General features: G+C 56.8%; 1 protein-coding gene across 1 annotated transcript in view; it reads right to left on the reverse strand.

Moving 5' to 3' along the window:
* The window catches only part of NTSR1 (neurotensin receptor 1), a 46,333-nt gene extending 33,512 nt beyond the window's left edge, over nt 1–12,821 (reverse strand). Inside the window, exon 1 of the mRNA XM_058562334.1 lies at nt 11,549–12,821. Coding sequence (XP_058418317.1) covers nt 11,549–12,262 — 714 coding nt within the window. The 5' untranslated portion in view covers nt 12,263–12,821. The remainder of the gene's footprint in view (nt 1–11,548) is intronic.
* Nucleotides 12,822–17,806: the final 4,985 nt, after the last annotated feature.

The following is a 17,806-nucleotide window of genomic DNA, read 5'->3' on the forward strand; positions in this document are numbered from 1 at the left end:
ATGTCTCTCACAAACATAGACACAAAAATTCTCAAGAAAATATGAGCAAATCAAATCCAGCAACATACAAAAGGATAATACATGACCAAGTGGAGTTTGTCCTAGGAATGTGAGGCTGGTTCAACCCTAAAAATTTGTCAATGTTTTCCACCAATATGCGGTTCCTAGAGTAGTCACATCATAGAGACAGAAAGTCGAGTGGTAGCTTCCAGGGGCTGGGGAGGGGTGAGTGGGGAGTGGTGTTTAACGGGGACAGAGTTTCTGTTTGGGAAGATGAAAAAGTTCTCCAGATGGATGGTGGTGATGGTTGCACAACAATGTGAATGTACTTAATGCCACTGAACTGTACACTTAAAAATGGTTAATATGGTAAATTTTATGTTATGTATATTTTACCACAATAAAAAATAATCAATGTAATTCACCATATTAACTGACTAATGGCGAAAAACCACATGATCACACAATAGATGCAGAAAAAGCATTGGACCAAATTCAACATCCATTTATGATAAAAACTCTCAGCAAACTAGGAATAGAAGGGAACTTCTTAACTTGACAAAGAGCATCTGCTAAAAACCTAAATAAACTTAAAACTTCATAATTATAAAGACTAACGACTTTCTCCCTAAGATCAGGAACAAGGCAAGGAAGTTTTCTCTCCCACCCTATTAAACATCATATTGGAAGTCACAGCCAGAACAATAAGGCAAGAAAAGGAAATTAAAGGACACAGATGGGAAAGGATGAAATAAACTTTCTCTATTCACAGACGACCTGACTGTCTACACAGAAAATCCCAGGGAAGCCACAAGAGAATTTCTAGAATTAATAAGTGTGCTTATCATGGTTGCAAGATACAAGGTCAATATAAAAAAACCAATCACATTTGCAAATACCAATGGAAAATTGGAAATAGAAAAAATTTAAAAATGTACATGTATAATAACTCCAAAAACATGAATACTTAGGTATAAATCTAACAAAATATGCGTAGGATGTGTACACTGAAAACTGGTGCTGATGGAAGACTCAAAGGAGAGCTCAGTAAATGGAGAGACGTGCCTGAACTCTGGGGCTGGAAGCCTCAGGGTTAGGAGGCCACGTCTCTCCATATTGACCTACAGATTGACAGAGTCCCAGTCAAAATCTCTGCAGGCTTTTTTGTAGATTTTGAAAAGCTGGTTCTAAATTTTACGTAGAAAGCAAAGGAACTAGAGTAGCCAAAGCAATTTTGGAAAAGAACAAACTTCAAGGACTCGTGCTACTTGCCAGACTCACTATAAAGCCGAGGTAATCGAGACAGTGTGGGACTGGGGACAGCACAGACACATAGACCAAAGGGAGAGATGAGAGTCTGGATACAGTCCTACACGTGAGCTCAGGGGATTTTTGATTCAAGTGCAAAAAACTTCAAAGGAGAAAAGATCATCTTTCCACAAGTGGTACTGACCATTTTGGCATTGATATGCAAAGAAAAGTACCTATAGCTCACACACTATAGAAAAATTAACTCAAAACTGATCATAAACATAAATATAAAACAGAAAACTATAAAAATTCTAGAAGATAACGGAGAAGAAAATCTTTGTGACCTGGGGTTAGGCACTGAGTTCTTGGGCACAACACCAAAAGCACCATCCATTAGAATTTTTTGTAAATTAGACTTCACCAAAATTTTATGTCACAGAGCAACTTTTTGCTCTGTGACATAAAATGTTAGGAAAATGCAAAGACAAGCCATAGACCAGAAGAAAATATTTGTAAGTTACATATCTGACAAAGGACTTGTATGTAGAATATATTTTGAAAACTCTTGAAACTCAACAATAAGAAAACAAACAACCCAAATCTAAAAATACAATCTACTGGAACACTTTGCCGAAGATACGCAGATGTCAAATAAACACATGAAAAGATGCTTAATATCATGAGTCATTAAGGAAATGCAAACTAAAATCCCAACAAGATGCCACTACACACCTACTAGAATGGCTAAATGAAAACAGAAAACAAATCCCCAAACTGACAAACCATCCTGCTGGTGGATGCAGAGCAACGGGTCCTTCCATCCTGCTGGGGGACATTCAAAATGGCACATCCACTTTGGAAAGTTTGGCAATTTCCTATAAAGTTAAATGCACTTCCTGCACGACCCAGCAATCTGACTCCAGTATTCACTCAGGAGAAATGAAAGCGTATGTTCACACTAAATCCTGTACGTCAATATTTGTGGCAGCTTTATTCATAATCGCTCAAAATGGGAAACAACCCAGATGTCCTTCACCCAGTGAATAAGTAAACAATCGATGGTCCGTCCGTACTACGGAATCCTGTTCCACAAGAGGAAGGCGTTGCTGACACAGGCCACAGCACGGATGGGTCTCAGATGCATTACGTAAGTGAAAGAAGCCAGACTCGGGAGGTGACAGCCCGTGTAGCTCCATTTCCCTGACATTCTGAAAATGGCACGAGGCTAGGGAGGGGAAGAGATTGGGGTCGCTAGGGGTTGCGATGGGGTGCAGGGGACCCCAAAGCAGCAGCAGGAGGCAATGCTTTGGGGTGACAGGACTGGCCTCTGTCTTTGAGGTGGTGCTGACACGACTCCATGCATTCGTCCAAACTCATAGATGTAAACAAAATGAAAGTCATTTTTACTGGATGTAAATTTAAAAATAAACTTAAAGAAACGAGAACCATGTATCTGGCATCCCACACTGTTCCCACCTCTTCCACGACCACCCTGGCCTGAACTCCTCGGTCAGCCGCCTGGAATGCTGCAGCAGCTTCCTGACCGCTCTCCTCGACCCCCAAATGCACGCCCAGCAAGGCAGGCAGAACGACCCCTCAAACGTAAGGCACACTGCTGCTGGCTCAGAATCTCCTGTGGCTACCCATTTTTTCCAGAATAAGAGCCACTGCATGGTCTACGTGGCCCTCCACGGTCTGCTAACCTCCTGCACCGCCCTGTGCTCACTCCACTCTGGCCACGTGGGCCTCCTGCCGTCCCTCCAGCACAGCACGTGCTGCCCCAGGGCCTCTGCACCTGTTGTTCCATCTGCCTGGAATCGTCTTCCTGCAGACACCTCCACACTTGCTCCTTTAGTGTCTTCGTGAGGCCTTCTTGGACTTGCTCTCTGGTTAAAGTTGCATTCCCACCCCGCAGCCGTTGGGATGTATGCTCCATGGGGCAGAAATCTTTGCCAGTTTTGTTCACTGCTGTACACACTGTGGCTGGCGCATGGTGCTCAATGAGTGAGTGTGGAAGGAAGGAAGGAGGGAGGGAAGGAAGGGAGGAAGGATGGAAGGAAGGAGGGAGGGAGGGAGGGAAGGAGGATGGGAGGGAGGGAAGGAGGGAAGGAGGGAGGGAGGGAGGGAAGGAAGGAAGGAGGGAGGGAAGGAGAGAGGGAGGGAGGGAAGGAAGGAAGGAGGGAGGGAAGGAAGGAAGGAGGGAGGGAAGGAAGGAAGGAGGGAGGGAAGGAAGGAAGGAGGGAGGGAAGGAAGGAAGGAAGGAGGGAGGGAAGGAAGGAAGGAGGGAGGGAAGGAAGGAAGGAGGGAGGGAAGGAAGGAAGAAGGGAAGGAAGGAAGGAAGAAGGGAAGGAAAGAAGGAGGGAGGGGAGGAGGGAGGGAGAGAGGGAAGGAAGGAGGGAGGGAAGGAGGGAGGGAGGAATGGATATCATCACAGGTGGTGCTGAGAAGAGGATTCTTCACACACGTGATGCTGGAGAGACCTGGCTCAGGCTGTTGCCTTCGGGCAGCAAATGTTTCAAAGTTACTGGACAGATGTTGACCAGCTGTGGATGGTTCCCAGACCCAACAGGCATGGGAACAATGCCGGGCACCAGGGGTTTCCTGCAGGACTCTGCCGCATGCACTCGGACCCCCCCGAGCGTGGATGAGCGTGGATAACGGAAAAGCTCCCAACTCCGGGAGGGGGAGCTCTTTTGGGAGGAGACAGCTCTTGTTACCCTGGAACAATAAATCAGAGGGCCGGTCTCCCCTTAAATGCCATCGCACTACTGTTGTGGCGGGTAACCGAGCCCTTACTCGGCTCCCGGAGCTGTCTCCAGCGTTTCGTGTGTATTAACTCATTGGATCACAGAGTAATCATCACCTCCAGGAGGCAGGCAGGGAACCCGAGGCACAGACGGTCACTTTATTTGCCCAGGGTCCTGCAGCTGGCCAGGGGCGAAGCTGGGATTTGACCTCGGGGCCTGGGCTGCTACATTGCACTGCTGGCAATAAACCCCAAACTGCCCATTCCCGAGGGCATGGAAGCACTGGCCCGTCCCCGTCTAGCTCCCCTGTCCCCTTAACTCTCCCCAAACCAGCTGTGTGTTGATGAGGCAGCCCTCACAGGTGCAGGTCTGTAAAGTGGGCAGGGTGTGGCTGCAGGTGGGTGGCCCCATCTCCGCCCCTTGAGGGAGCAGCAGAGGGCATGGGGCTGGGTGCTGGGCCTGGCTCTGGTGCCCTGCCCTCCCTGGGCCTCGGTTTCCTCATTGGACCAGAGGAGTCTGGCTGGTTCCTCTCCTGAGCTTTGCTCTCACCTGGGATGGCACCCAGTGGGGGCCAGCCCCACGGCCTCTTGGTGGTTGCACATTTGCTGGGGAGGAGGAGGGTCTCAGGGGCCAGGTAGACCCCACAGCTGTGAGCCCGGTAACACCATCCTCCCTGGATACGGGAATCAGGCCCTCCATGCCCCCTGGGGTCCGAGCATCTGCTGGATTCCCAGTGGTGACGGAGCAGCAGGGAGTGGTGGGGAGTGGAGTGCAGGGGCTGCCTGGGGGCTTCGAGCTCCCGATGAATGTCCCCAGGACCCTTTCGGTCCTTTCGGGCCATCTAGCCTTCGGGAAGACCCTGAGGTGCCCAAAGGCCGGCCAGAGAGAGGACCTGGCCCTCAAAACAGCCTTTACAGGGTGAGACCTCGGGAGCTCTCTGATCTTTCATCTCCAACAGACTCATTGAGACAGAATTTACATTCACTAAAATTACCCCTTAGTCTACAGTTCCATGGGTTTTGGTAAACGCTCAGTCATGTAACCAACACCACCGTCAAGACACAGAACATTTGTCACCCCAAAGTCAGCCCTGCCCCCCGCCCCAGCCACTGATCTCTGTCCCTGTGGCTTTGCGTTTTCCAGAATGTCGTGTAATCGCAGTCACACAGTTGGAGGCCTCACGAGGCTGGCTTCTTTCACTCAGCAGAGTGTGTTCATTCGCAAACGCCAAACCTTAAAGAAGGTCAAAGAAAGGCCTGAAACTCCCCAGATGAGGGCCCAGAGCAGCCAGATGCATAGAGACGGAAGGTGGAATGGTGGCCCCAGCGGCTGGGGTGGGGCAGCTAGTGTTTGATAGGGACAGGGTTTTGCTATGGGAATGATGGAAAAGTTCTGGAGATGGAAAAGTTCTGGAGATGGACGGTGGTGACGGTCACACTTAAAGATGTATGTATTTTACCACAACAGAAAAAAGAAAGCCTTGAGATTCCCTTTCTCCTCGTAACACAGGCCACTAGGTCACGAGATGGGATGTCTGGCTTGTCTTTCTCTGGTGGAGAGAAATGCAGGCCTCGACGCCTGCTCCCCTCGCGGCCCCGCCTGCCTGGGCTCACTGCCCTGCTGGTGCTGTGAGGGAGCCTCCTGTGCTGGCACCAATGTCGCCGGTCAGGCCCAGTCCCCCCGGAGCTGCGGCTCTAAGCTCGGACAATCAGCACAGGTTGTGGGGCTGCTGTCCCCGAGCTCACGAGCGTGACTGGGAAGGGACTGCCCCCGGGGTCGCTGTGCCCACTCACTGCCCTTGGCGCCCCCAGAGTGGTGGACCAAGCCTCGGGACAGACTTCATCCTTGGACAAGGACGTTCTTGCACGGAACCACAGCACAGTCACCAAAACCAAGACATCAGACTCAGCGTTGATACAACATCACTAACCCACAGACCGTGTCGACCTGGGCAATTGTCTCAACAACCTTCTTTACAGCCGTTTTCCCTCAGGGCCAGGGTCTAATCGGCAACCACACCTCGTGCTGAGCTGCTGTGTCTCTTTAATCCCCTTTAACACACAACGGCTCCTCAGCTGACCTTAGAGCATCCCCCAAGACAGGGGACTCAGGCATTGGAGGGGTCTGTGTTCTGGGCATGGCCCCCTGAAGGGCTGCTGTGTGCTCCGTGCACAGAGCAGGAGGCGCACGATGGCAGCGGTTTTGGGGTGTTCCCGTTGGTGTCTGCCACGTTTCCCCAGTATACCATTAATTTGTGGGGGCCTTGTCACTGGTCACACTTCACCCTCAGTGTCAGCCTCACGGAGGCCAAGTGGGTGACAGGATAGAGCCTGTGGTTCACAGACAGGGGAAGGAACAGAATCAATGAAGAGGAGTGAACGGGAGGATGGACGGGCCCTCACAGCGCCACCCATGGACAAGGTCGCTGGGCACAGCTGGTGGCAGAGGACAGAAACACTGAGAAAATGACCGATGGCCTGATTTCATTGGAACAACTTTCTTCCACTTTGTGGAGACAGGTCTCGGCTGCCTCTTCCTCCAAGGAATCGTGTCCGACTTGAACGGCCCAGGTGTTCTTGATGCCGCCTTGGGTCTGTGTGCCCGCGGCCTCCGAGCAGGTGAGTGTGGGACACCAGCTCCTTCTGCGTGACCCTTGGGGAGAGGGCGCACCCCTACCCAGTGCTGGCCAACCCTTTCTGAAGTTGGGTCCAACCCCACCAGGAGCACTTCTGTTTGCACAAAACATGAAAGAGGTTTTGTGGGAAGACAAATGACGAGGCAGGGAGCCCCCAGGAGCAGGGCCCCCAGCGTAGAGCTGCTGCGAGGCAGGTCCTGGAAAACAGCAATAGTGAAGTGCTGACGCAGAGGCCCCAGCCGCTGCCTACACAGGCCTAACGGCTCCTGCCTGGCCATGCAGGAGACGCTGCACTAGGTGTGGCCTTGGGGGAGGGGGCTCTCTAAAAACGGTTTAAACGATGCAACCCCTAACTCAGCCTCCCCGCCCCCTCACTTCCTGGGCACAGCCCATATGCGGAGGAGCTGCTCTGACCTGGGGCACCTTCTAGACCCCCAGTCCCGGCCAGCAGAGCAAACGTGCTGTCAGGATGGGAACCCTGTACCACTGGCTCGAGCATCACAAGGACTGTGAATTTACTGCAAAAACAGCAGAACCAGGTCTCAGCGGAGGACAGACCTGCTGCCCCCAGGACATTTGCCAGTGATGGTGCAAGGCCAGCACTGGGCACTATTGTGAGGCTCGGCTTGGGGCGCTGGGCGCTCTGCCCACAGGTGTCCACCAACACCGAGGGTTGGAGGTGACCCTGATCCTGGGGTCTCTGCTTGGGGTGTCCAGTTAGAGAAGCTGGGCTGCGGCCCCCCTGCAGGCACCAGTCCCCCAGATCCTATGCCCCGAGTGGCACAGATGCCTCCATACTTTTGAGAAAAAGACGAGACCTCCAGATCCTCTTCTGTTAACTGAGCTGCGGAGACAGCCTGCAGGATGCCGTGAGGGACCCTGGTGAAACACGCAGTATGTGTGTGTGCAGGCACATGTGTGTGAGCATGTGTGCTTGTGCCTGTGTGTGCACATGTATGTCTGTGTGTATGCACATGTATCTTGTGCCTATCGGTGTGTCTCTACCTATGTGTATATGTGCGTGTTCCTGTGTCTCTGTGTCTGTGTATCTCTACGTTCATGAATGCATGTCTGTACGTGTGTCTCCACGTGTGCATCTGTGTGTGTTTTCACGTGTGTGTGGACACAGTCCCCCAGGCTCTAGAACACTGGGCTGGGGGAGGTCAGCACCTCCCGTGCCTTCCTTCGGTAACTGGAAAGATGAGAACACACAGGGACAGCACGTGTCCAGGGGCTGGGGCTGGAGCCCAGGCCAGATTCGGCGCGGCCCTGGTGCTGAGCTGGCACCCACGTTAGCGACTGCGCTGGGGCAGGCGGCACATTCGCCGCTGAGTCCTGGGTGGGGGCTGGGGGCCGCTGGGGTGAAATGAGGCTGAACAAGCCGCCCGCCAAGGCAGATCTGAGCCAGACGCTCAACCTCCCCAGGCCTCTGCCGCTCTCCGTCTCCCCGGCTCGCTGCTCTTTCCACCACCGGCTGCACAAAGGACGTGCTCAGTGCGCATCACTGGGTGAGTGGACAGGCCCTGCCCGACGTGAAGCCAGCGACACAGAACCTGTGAGAGCAGGACCCGCATCACGCCTGAGGTCAGGGCACAGGGCCCGGCCTGAGTTGCAGTGGACCAAACAGGATTCAAGGCCAATCCACACGGGCAGGGCCATGTGCGTGGACGGCTGTCCACCTCAGGGAGACGCCTGAGTGAGTGGTGGCGGCAGCACTATCTCTTGGAGGCACTTCCTAACGGGAAGACCACTCATCACTGAATGCTCACCTCTTCCACCGAGAAGTTTCACCGTGACCAGCAGTCTATTTGGGAGGATTTGAATCCAGTCCCCGCTGGGGGCAGAGGAGGGACTGCACTGGGAAATGTGGCAGGCTCTGCAGACTACTCCCCCCGGCCACCCAGTGACCCCGGGCCCAGGGCCCTTGCTGGCCTGGGACTGCCCTGCCCTCTCCATAAGTTCTGCTCGCCACTGTCCCCCCACCAGCCCAGTCCCCACGCTCAGAATATGCCCAGCTGTATTAGCAACGACTGTTCAGAGCTGCTCAGAATTTATCACCAGGCCACCTCATTTCTAAACACGACTTCTGTTTGCAAGTCCCCAGGATGGGATCTCACAGACGTGGAGGGCTGCTGGCCTCATGGGAGACACCGGCTGGGGGAGGCCCCCGTTCTGAAAAGAGGGGCCACTTTGGTCGGCCAAGGCCTCCACACCCCACGGTGATGGGAGAGGGAGACACGACGCGGGTGCCCAGCCCCTCTCTGGCCAGACGGTCACTGTTTATAGTGGACATTTGCCCACCCCGTCAAGTGTCCCTGAAGCCCCAGTGGGGAGCGTTACCCACCCCCACAACCACTCCTGAGATGGGGGGTGGCCGTGCAGAAGGGACTGGGGGAGGCGGCACAGCCAAGGCCACGCTTCCCCGTAAGGAAGCACACGGAGCAGCCCGCACGCAGGACCCCAGAAGCCTCGTGAGAGCAGTCAGCACGTGACGGAAGTCAGCCCACCAGTTGCTCCCAAGCACTCGGCCAAGGCCTTTAAAGAAAAGTAGGAACTCCACTCTCCGAGGGCATCAGGAGGCCAGCAGGCACTTAGTCAATGCTCGGCCAGCACGACATCTGCGGGTGCAAAAGGGAAGCCTGTCCACAGTCGACGCTCAACAGATATTTGCCGAGTGGACGCATGACCAGGACATGCCTGGGGCCGTGTCGACATTGCAGCCTCTGAGCAACTGGACTCAGAAGAAGGGCACTTTGGGAGACAAAGCGGCGTTGCTTAGGTGTCAGATTCTTCGGGACCAACAGAGGGGCCACAGGAGTCGGGGGGAGGATGCTTTTGGGGGGCTGTGCTCCCTCTGCTCTGTTGTTTGTTTGTTTGTTTTTATAAAGGAAGTCTCTTTTCTTTCTTTCTTTCTTCTTTTTTTTTTTCTGAGGAAGATTCGCCGTGAGCCAACATCTGCGGCCAGCCTTCCTCTATTTTGCATGTGGGTCGCCGCCACAGCATGGTTGATGAGTGGTGGAGGTCCACGTCCAGGATCCGGGCCTACGAGCCCAGGCCACTGAAGAGGAGTGCACCAAGCTTAACCACTAAGCCACCGGGTTGGCCCCCGATTGTTTGTTTTTGCCGATCACGAAACCCCAGACTGCTCCTGGCCAAGCCCACGGGAGCCAGAGGGGGCGGGGGTCTGAGTGGAGCGTTTCCCAGGCCGGCAGTGAGCATCGCCCACCCCTGTTGCTGACCTGAACCTGCCACGTCACGCCTTCGGAGGCAGGTGGCGTGGCTGCTGCCCCCCCAGCCCCCCAGTGTGGGTGGGGAGAGGCCCCTGGGCACAGTCCATCAAAGACAGGAGCTTGGGAAGGAAGACGAGACCTCAGAGGAGGCGGGAGGGTAATTTCCCGGCCTGTTGACTGCACAAGGAGCCCTGATTGCCTCTGCCTCTAGCTCGGGGAAGGCACTGGGAAGAGGCAGCCGTGCCCTCGCTCATCTCCCTGCCACACGCGCTGCTGGTGGGGGCCGCTCATGCAGGGGACACCTGTAGCCACAAGTTCTCAGTGCAGGCGAGGGGGGGCCCGGAGCTTAATTCTGCCCCTTTGGCCCACCACGGTGATGACTGGCGGAGGGTCAGCCACAGCCCAGGGACAGACGGCAGAGGAGGGCTCCGGCCTGGCACACCTGTCACGCTTGGGCTTCCAAGGGGGCAGCACAGGTTCTGCTGGGAGGCTGCTGACGGCTTCGGAATGGAAGCACCACCAGGCGAGGACAGCTGGCCACTCTGGCCCCCTCCTCCAGCTCGGCAGAGAGCATGGAGGCCCCACCCGGATCCTGTCCCCTGGCCTTCCTGATCCCACCCTGCACCTCCACGGCTACCCACATCCTAGGGCCACGATACCACTCAAAGTGGCGTTTCTGCCCAGACTCCCTCCCGTGGACGCCCTCCTCCCTCTCAGGGCCCTTGCCTGGCCAGTCTCTGCCTGATAAGCCTTCTCCCCAGTGCTGGAATCTCCCCACCCTGCCAGGCCGCCTCGTCCAAGCCGATTCCCAGGGAGGGTGCCCACCTGGGTTCCCGTGGTGCTTTGCTCAGACCCTCAGAGGGCCACTGGTCACCTGGCTCCAGTGTTATTCACCTCACACAGGCCCCCCCACCTGCCACCACGCCCCAATACCTTAGGACCTTCCCAGCAGAAACAACATCGTCACCGACAGCGGGAGCGCCTTTGAGCGTTTCTACGAGCCAGGAACCATGCAGCACAGTGCACACATCTGCTCTTGAATCCTCTACCTTCTGAGGTTGGGGCTATGATTACCCCACTTCACAGATGGGAAAACTGAGACTGAACTAAGGAACCGGGCCAAGACAGCGTCAGGTTCAGCTCCGTCTCTCAAGGGTGGGCGGGGACAGGGCAGCCAGGAGGCACTGGGGGAGCAGCTGGGGTTCTGCTGCAGAGGAGAGGGACCCAGGCTTTTGGGGGCACAAAGCTTTTTGAGAAGCTGATGAAAGGGGCTCTCCAGAAGAGGCTGGCGCCAGCACACACAAGTACCTCACATCTCAGGGGATGTGTAGAGACAGCTGAGGCCCATCCATGGACTCCCCAGGGGGTCAATGACCCTTTGCTAGAAGGAGAGGATGAGATGAGGGTGCTGAGACCTGGCAGCTCTGGAGTGAAAGGTGGGAAGATGGGGGTCAGGCTGCTCCTGAGGTCCTCCATCCCTCTCCCCCCATCTCCTTCCCAGGAGTGACATTTCTCGATGACATTTCTCCAATTCCCTGTTCCCAGAGGGTACCCAGACTGGAAACTACTTTTGGGGTGAGGAAAAGAGAGGTGAGGAGGCTTCCCTGAGGGGTGTCTGCCAACTCTTGGCCCAGGTGAGATCCCTGTTTCTCCTCGGCACTTCTCCCCCTGAAGAGGCTGCTCACCTGGATGACGACCTTGATCGTGGCGGTGCCCACGATGGGCGTGCACACCAGGCCGCCGGGGTGCTGGCCGTCGGCGCTGCGGTTCTGCTGGCCCATGGTGAAGAGCATGGGCACAGCCAGCAGGCCCGAGGTGAGCCAGATGGCACTGATGAACTTCTTGGTGCGGCTGCGGGACATAAGGGTCTTGGCCTTGAAGGGGTGGCAGATGGCCAGGTATCGCTCCACACTCAGGCTAGCCACGTTGAGGGCGGTGGCATAGGTGCAAGCATCGCGCAGGAAGTAGTAGCCCCGGCAGACGGCGTCGCCGAAGGCCCAGGGGTGGTGCACCCAGATGAAGTTGTACAGCTCCACGGGCATGGCCAGCAGCAGGATGAGCAGGTCGGACAGCGCCAGGCTGCCCAGGTGGTAGTGCACGGTGCTCTGCAGGTTCTGCAGTGACTTCTTGCGCGCCAGCGTGAACGCCGTCACCGAGTTGCCCACCGTGCCCACCACGAAGAGTGCCAGGTACACGGCCGTCACCAGCACCTTGGAGTAGATGTCCGTATTCACGTCCAGGTCGCTGTTGGGCGCCGCTCGGACCCGGTCGGACGCATTGCCCGAGCCGTTGCCAAAGCCCGGGGCCAGGAGCGCCGCCTCCAGCCCCGAAGGCGGCAGCGGGAAGGGGTCAGGGTCCGGCGCGCCCCCGGGGCCCGGCGCGGAGCTGTTGAGGCGCATGGTGGGCGCGCGGGGCGGGGTGCCGCGTTCGTCGGGTGCCTCCGCGGCTGGAAGCCCGGGAGAGAGTGGGCGCGTCTCAGGCGGGGACAGAATCCCGTAAGACCGGGCGGAAGGCGCGAGAGGGCGAGGCGGCGCGCCGTCCAGACGGGAAGCGCCCGACCCGGACCGTGCCACTCGTAGCGCTCGGGGCTTGCGCTTACCCGGGGCTGCGGGCTCCACTCCTCCTCCAGACTCCCGGCTCTGGGCTGCGGGTTCCTTCCGGGCTCAGCGCTTGCCCCAGCTTCCTCCGATCTCCAGACCCCGCGGTTCCTCGGGCCCCGGGGCGGCAGCGCCGACTCCCGTGGAGAGCTCCCGGCCGGCTTGGGCTGCGCGGCCCGAGCTTGTGGCGCCGTGCGGAGCGCACGCACGGCTGCCCCGGCGCGCTCTCTCCCTCGCTCGCGCTCTCCTCCCTCGTGCTCTCCGCGCACACCCGCTCCGCACACCGCACGCCGCGCCCGCGCCCTCCGGGGCTCCGCGCCTCCGCTAAGCTGGCGGCGGCGCGGCGCGCCCAGCCGTGGGGGCGGTGGACAGGGGAGGAGGCGGCCCCAGCCTCTGTCCCCGCCCCGCCGAGTGCAGGGCTGGCGGGTCGCCCCCGCGCGCTCCTAAGGACAATCCCGGCTGGTAGAGCTCCCCAGCGAGCTGGGATTCCAGCAGGGTGCATAGGAGATAATGGCTCTTTTCAGGCACCCTCCCCCAGACAGCACATCCTCCTTTCCCTGGTCTTTCCAACTTCTCACTTCCCGCCCCCCCACCCCCGCCAGGAAGGGAGCTGCGCCCCCCACGTTATCTGGCTCAGCGGGGGAGAGGGAGCGTGGGGGCAGGGGGCGAAGCAGGAAGCTCCTCGCTGGGATGGTTGGGCCGCCCCTCCCTCCTGGGGTGACCATGAGGTGCCAGAACCTGGCGCCCAGGGGGCCCTAGCACAGCTAAGAGGGTGGGCGAATGAGGAGGCCAAAGAGCAGGGGAGAAAGCAGCACTCCTCCTCATGCAGTCTGGTCCCTGCACGTGACACCCTGGAGTGGCCTTGTGAGGCCTGGGGTGTAAGTGGGCACGGCCCAGCCCCCTTATCACACCTGGAGGTGGTCATCAGAAGTCACCCTCAGAACCCACGCCCCACAGGGTTAGGGAGGGCGCCCCTGTCCCTGTGTGGACCTGGCTGGCTGCACTTGCTGTACTGGGAATAGGAAATGGGAATAGCCTGAGGGCGCGGTGTCGAGGGAGGGGAGTGAGACTGAGGAAGCCCTGCCCAGCCCCCAGCCCCAGCCCAGAGGGCCCAGCAGGGAGAAGTCTAGGCTGAGGAGCTGATGGCCAGCAAGGGTCTGTGTTTATTCCTCTGCGGCTTTGCCTGTTCCACTGAAACGTGATGCTCGCACCAGGGAGTCCAAGCACATGAAAGTATGCGCATAAACATCTAGCCTTCAAAGACAACACCAAGTCCCTTTGCTGGAAGCCAGAACAGGAGGCTCGGAGGCGAGAGATGTCCCTTCACTTTGGCCTTCCCTTTCCTATTTGGGCAAGTGTTTTAGCTTCTCTGTACCCCAATTTCATCATCTGTAAGATGGGAATAGAGGCTGAATGGCTGCTCCTCAGGCCGGGCTGCTGCTGAGGCCGTCAGTGCGGGCACACAGGCACCCAGGGAACACCAGTGGAGTGAACACAGAGGAACAGCAAGTTCAGGGGGGACGAGGGGGATGTGCCCAGGCCAACAAAAGTTGCTTTAAATCCCCGCCAGATTAGAGCAAGCTTGTTCTCTGGAGACAAGTCCACCAGTTCAGTAAACCGGTCTTGGGATTGGGACCTGAGTGTCCTCGTCACAAAAGGAAGTGATGGTGCTGGACTGTGTTGGATGCACAGGGGCTCAATGCCATCTCGGCATCCACGGTCACATTGGGGTCTTACCAGGGACAGTGCCGTCTGGTCACCTCTATCGAGAGTCTCCCGAGGGAAAGGCACCAGCCAGTGGCCCCTGGGCCTGTCCCTTTGCCAGCTGGTAGCTGTGGCTGCTCAGGACGACACCAGCGGAGCCGCGTTCTTGCCCGGCCTCTTAAGCTCACTGTTTGGTTTTCATACCCCTGACCTTTCCGCTAAGCTGGCCTTCTCTTCAAAGATTTCTTTTTGAGCCAGTCTAGGAGCTTAAAAAATCATAAAAGGCAACTTAGCACAAATATTATGACAAGGCATTTATTTAAAAGCACTGAGGAAATGTCGCTTGGATGGCCTTGTTTTACAAAGTGGGTGGCAGGCCCTGTCCGGGATCTCTGGTGGCCTGCTCCAGATCGGTCCTCTGAGGAACCCAGACGGCACAGCAGCTGGAACTTTCTAATCCAAGTTGTTCGCCCCTTTCTCTTCTGATTTCCCCCCACACGAAGGCTTCCCTAATAGCTGAGACCCTTTAAAGAAAGTGTTAGTGAGGTGCTTGAGGGGTGCCAAGCCGGGTCCAGCTGTGTCTGTTGGTGACCAGGCTGTATCCGTGGCCGACACCTGGCTCCCACAGTGACATGCTGAAGCTTGACACTCCCAGTGCTGCGTGGGGGAGAGGAGCCGCCCCGTCCCGTGTGCGACGAGGGCTGAGAGCCATTCACGAGGGTCTGCGTGTCTCGGGAAGCAGGAGTTCCGGCTGAGAAGGTAGCAGCACGTGGGATGGCTCCAGTTTTCTTCAAGTCCCTGTGTGATGTAGGTGACGCAGGTCCTGGCTGCTCAGCAGGGTAATGACTGTGCCTTGGGGCGAAGATCAAGTCCAAAGAGTCGCCAAAGGAAAGACGCCCGGACGGCCCTGCCACGGCTGGGGTCCCTGTCAGTTTTGTTTCCTAACTTGTCCCAAGCTCTTCAGTGCTGCCTGGGACACAGTTGGTGCTCAGTGGCTGACCTGGTGGAGGAGATAAGACAATAGACAGCAAGATGGGAATTTGCGATACCCACTATTGTCTCCAACAGGCTTCCAAATGAAGATGGCATGGCGGAGCAGCCAGAGACAGACCCCGGGCTGGCCCCCCATGCCACCCCCAGCCCCGCAGTTGTGGGAGGATTGGGGCATTTAACCATCTCAGAAGAGAATGGCCAGCCAGCATAATGGCAGTGGTTGTAGGAGGGCTTTATTTTTCTGGCTACACTGTAGAGTCCCAGTGCAGGGCCCCCTCCACTCTGGAGACCCTCTCTTTCCTCTGGTCCCCATACCACTGTTGAGCAACTCTCGATAGCAAGAAGGCTTCTTCCCCGATTTACAAAAATTAGTTCACAACAACAGCTGTATCAGTTATCTATTCATCCATTGCTGTGTAACAGAATACCCCAAACTTAGTGGCTGAAAACCACATACATTATTATCATTATTATGATTGTGTTTCCTATGAGGCTACAGGCAAGTGGGGAGAAGTGTATGTTATTTAGAGACACTAAGCCTATGTAATATGCATAATTGGAGAGTTTAGCTGTAGATTTTCCCACCCACGGCGTGGAAACTGCACATGTTCCAGAACATACAGCATTCCAAGGAGGATTTTAAAAATAGAGCAACACATACAAATGTAAGCGAAGTGCGAGTGTTAGCAGGCAGAGCCTCGTTCCAGCCTGGGCACCGGCTGTGGGCAGATCCCAGGGGTCCAGCTCAGGCCCGTGGAGCCTTGGTTATTGCATCCTCGTCCCCCAGATTCCCAGATCACCCCTTGGCCCTGGGCTGGTTTTCTGGACATGTGAGCCATGTTCACGAGGAAGAACCAGAAGAGGAACGGGCTGTGGCTGCCCGTGAGCGCGTCCCCCTACGTCGAGGGTGAGGCCACGGTGGGGCCGCGGGGTGGAGGGCATGTGGGAGCATCTGGGCTGGGTAGGAGGTGGCTCCTAGGTTGGCCATGCCCTGACGGTGGGCTCCGGCTCCCTGACCATGGGCCCAGCCTGTTTCCTCATCTGTAAAATGCAGACGATGTGGCCCCTACATCGTTAAGTAGCTGCAAGCACCACGTGACAGGTGCACGACCTCACACCATGCAGAGGGCACTGCTCCATAGATGCCAGCTTTAACGTGTGGGCTCCCCCGTAGGGCGCTGGAGAGCGTGAACGGGGAAGAGGATGGCCCAGCACGGGGTCATGCCCTCTGCCCTTTCCAGGGTGGGGACTCGGCTCCAGGGACATTGCCTGGCTGTGGTGTGTGTGGCCAGGGATGGAAAATGTCAGCCACCAGAGGTGCAGGGAGGTTCCTGTCCAGCTCCACAGAGACTTGGGCAGTCCTGCCCAGCCCGAGGTGAGCCAGGAGACAGGCCGCGAGGGTCAGGGTAGGATGACCATCTTGGTTTTCTTGGTTTTAGATGTGGGAACTGCAGCCCCCCAGAGAGGCAGTGCCATGTGGGCCTGGGGCCCTGGGTCCTAGGAGTTGGGGCTCTGTCTCTCTGCATACCGACTTCTGAAACAGACACTGTGGTTTGCTTTTGTGGCTCCTCCCACCCAACCCCAGGCCCCACTGGGTCACCTGCTAGAATCGTTTCTCACCTCTCCTTCCAAATTCCAAATGGCCAGAGAGTTCCTTCACCTCTCGTGGCTTAGAAGCAAAAAATCTTCTAGTTCCAACCCTGACACCGCTCAGCGGAGAGCGGCTCCTCTGAGCCAAGGCCCACGTGTAAACCGCTCATTTCCTCCAAGCTCTGACTCTGCCTGATGCTCTGACTCACGGAGCCACCAAACATTTATCACAGTCGCGTCCTTGCCGTCTACCCGGAAGCCTCGGAGGCGCCGGCCTCTCCCTCCACTGGCCAGTGAGCCTTTGCCAAGGGAGCGCACCGAGCTCAAGGGCCGAGTCCCTCCATTTCTCATCTTCCCTCAGCACGGCTCCACAGGAGCCAGAGGCCGGCCTGGTGCTCCGTGGGCGTGAGCAGCTCTCGCGCACCAGGAGGGGACAGCCGGTGCTTCTCCTGTGGGGCCGGCATCCCCGAGGGTCAGCGCCCCACATCTTCCTGGTGTATCACCTGCCATTCACGTGGTCTGTGTGCGTGTGCATGTGTACAAGCACGCGTGTCTTGGGCACAGGAACTCAAGGATCTTGATTGGCAAGCCCATCCCCACCCCTGCTCTGAGCCCCCCATGGGCTGGGTGTGTGCCTTTCAGACAAACGCCCAGAGTGTGGAGGAGGGGAGCCCCTGCGGCCTGCCCCCCACTCTTTGTGTCCTTTCTCCTCAGATTCCTGGAGCCCCAGCTCCCTCCTCAGAGCACTTGGAACAGTCACCTCCTGCTCGAGGTCGATGTTTCTGTGTGAACGAATGGGCTCCACCTGGCCGGGCAGAGGGCTCACGGTCTGGAGTGGGGCCCAGAGGCCTCAAATCTTGGCTTTGCTGCCTCCAAAGTCAGTGACCTTGGGTGACCGTGAGCCTCAGAGTCCTCCTCTGTGAAATGGGGACACTAACTGGGCCCAGTGATCAGGAATGTGGAGACAATTAGATGGCATAATGCATGTGGCAGGTAGAATAATGGCTCCCAAAGATGTCCACATCCCACCCCTTAGAACCTGTGACTCTGCTGGCTACA

Source organism: Diceros bicornis, chromosome 19 (assembly GCF_020826845.1).
Source record: "Diceros bicornis minor isolate mBicDic1 chromosome 19, mDicBic1.mat.cur, whole genome shotgun sequence".
NCBI classification, from domain to species: Eukaryota; Metazoa; Chordata; class Mammalia; order Perissodactyla; family Rhinocerotidae; genus Diceros; species Diceros bicornis.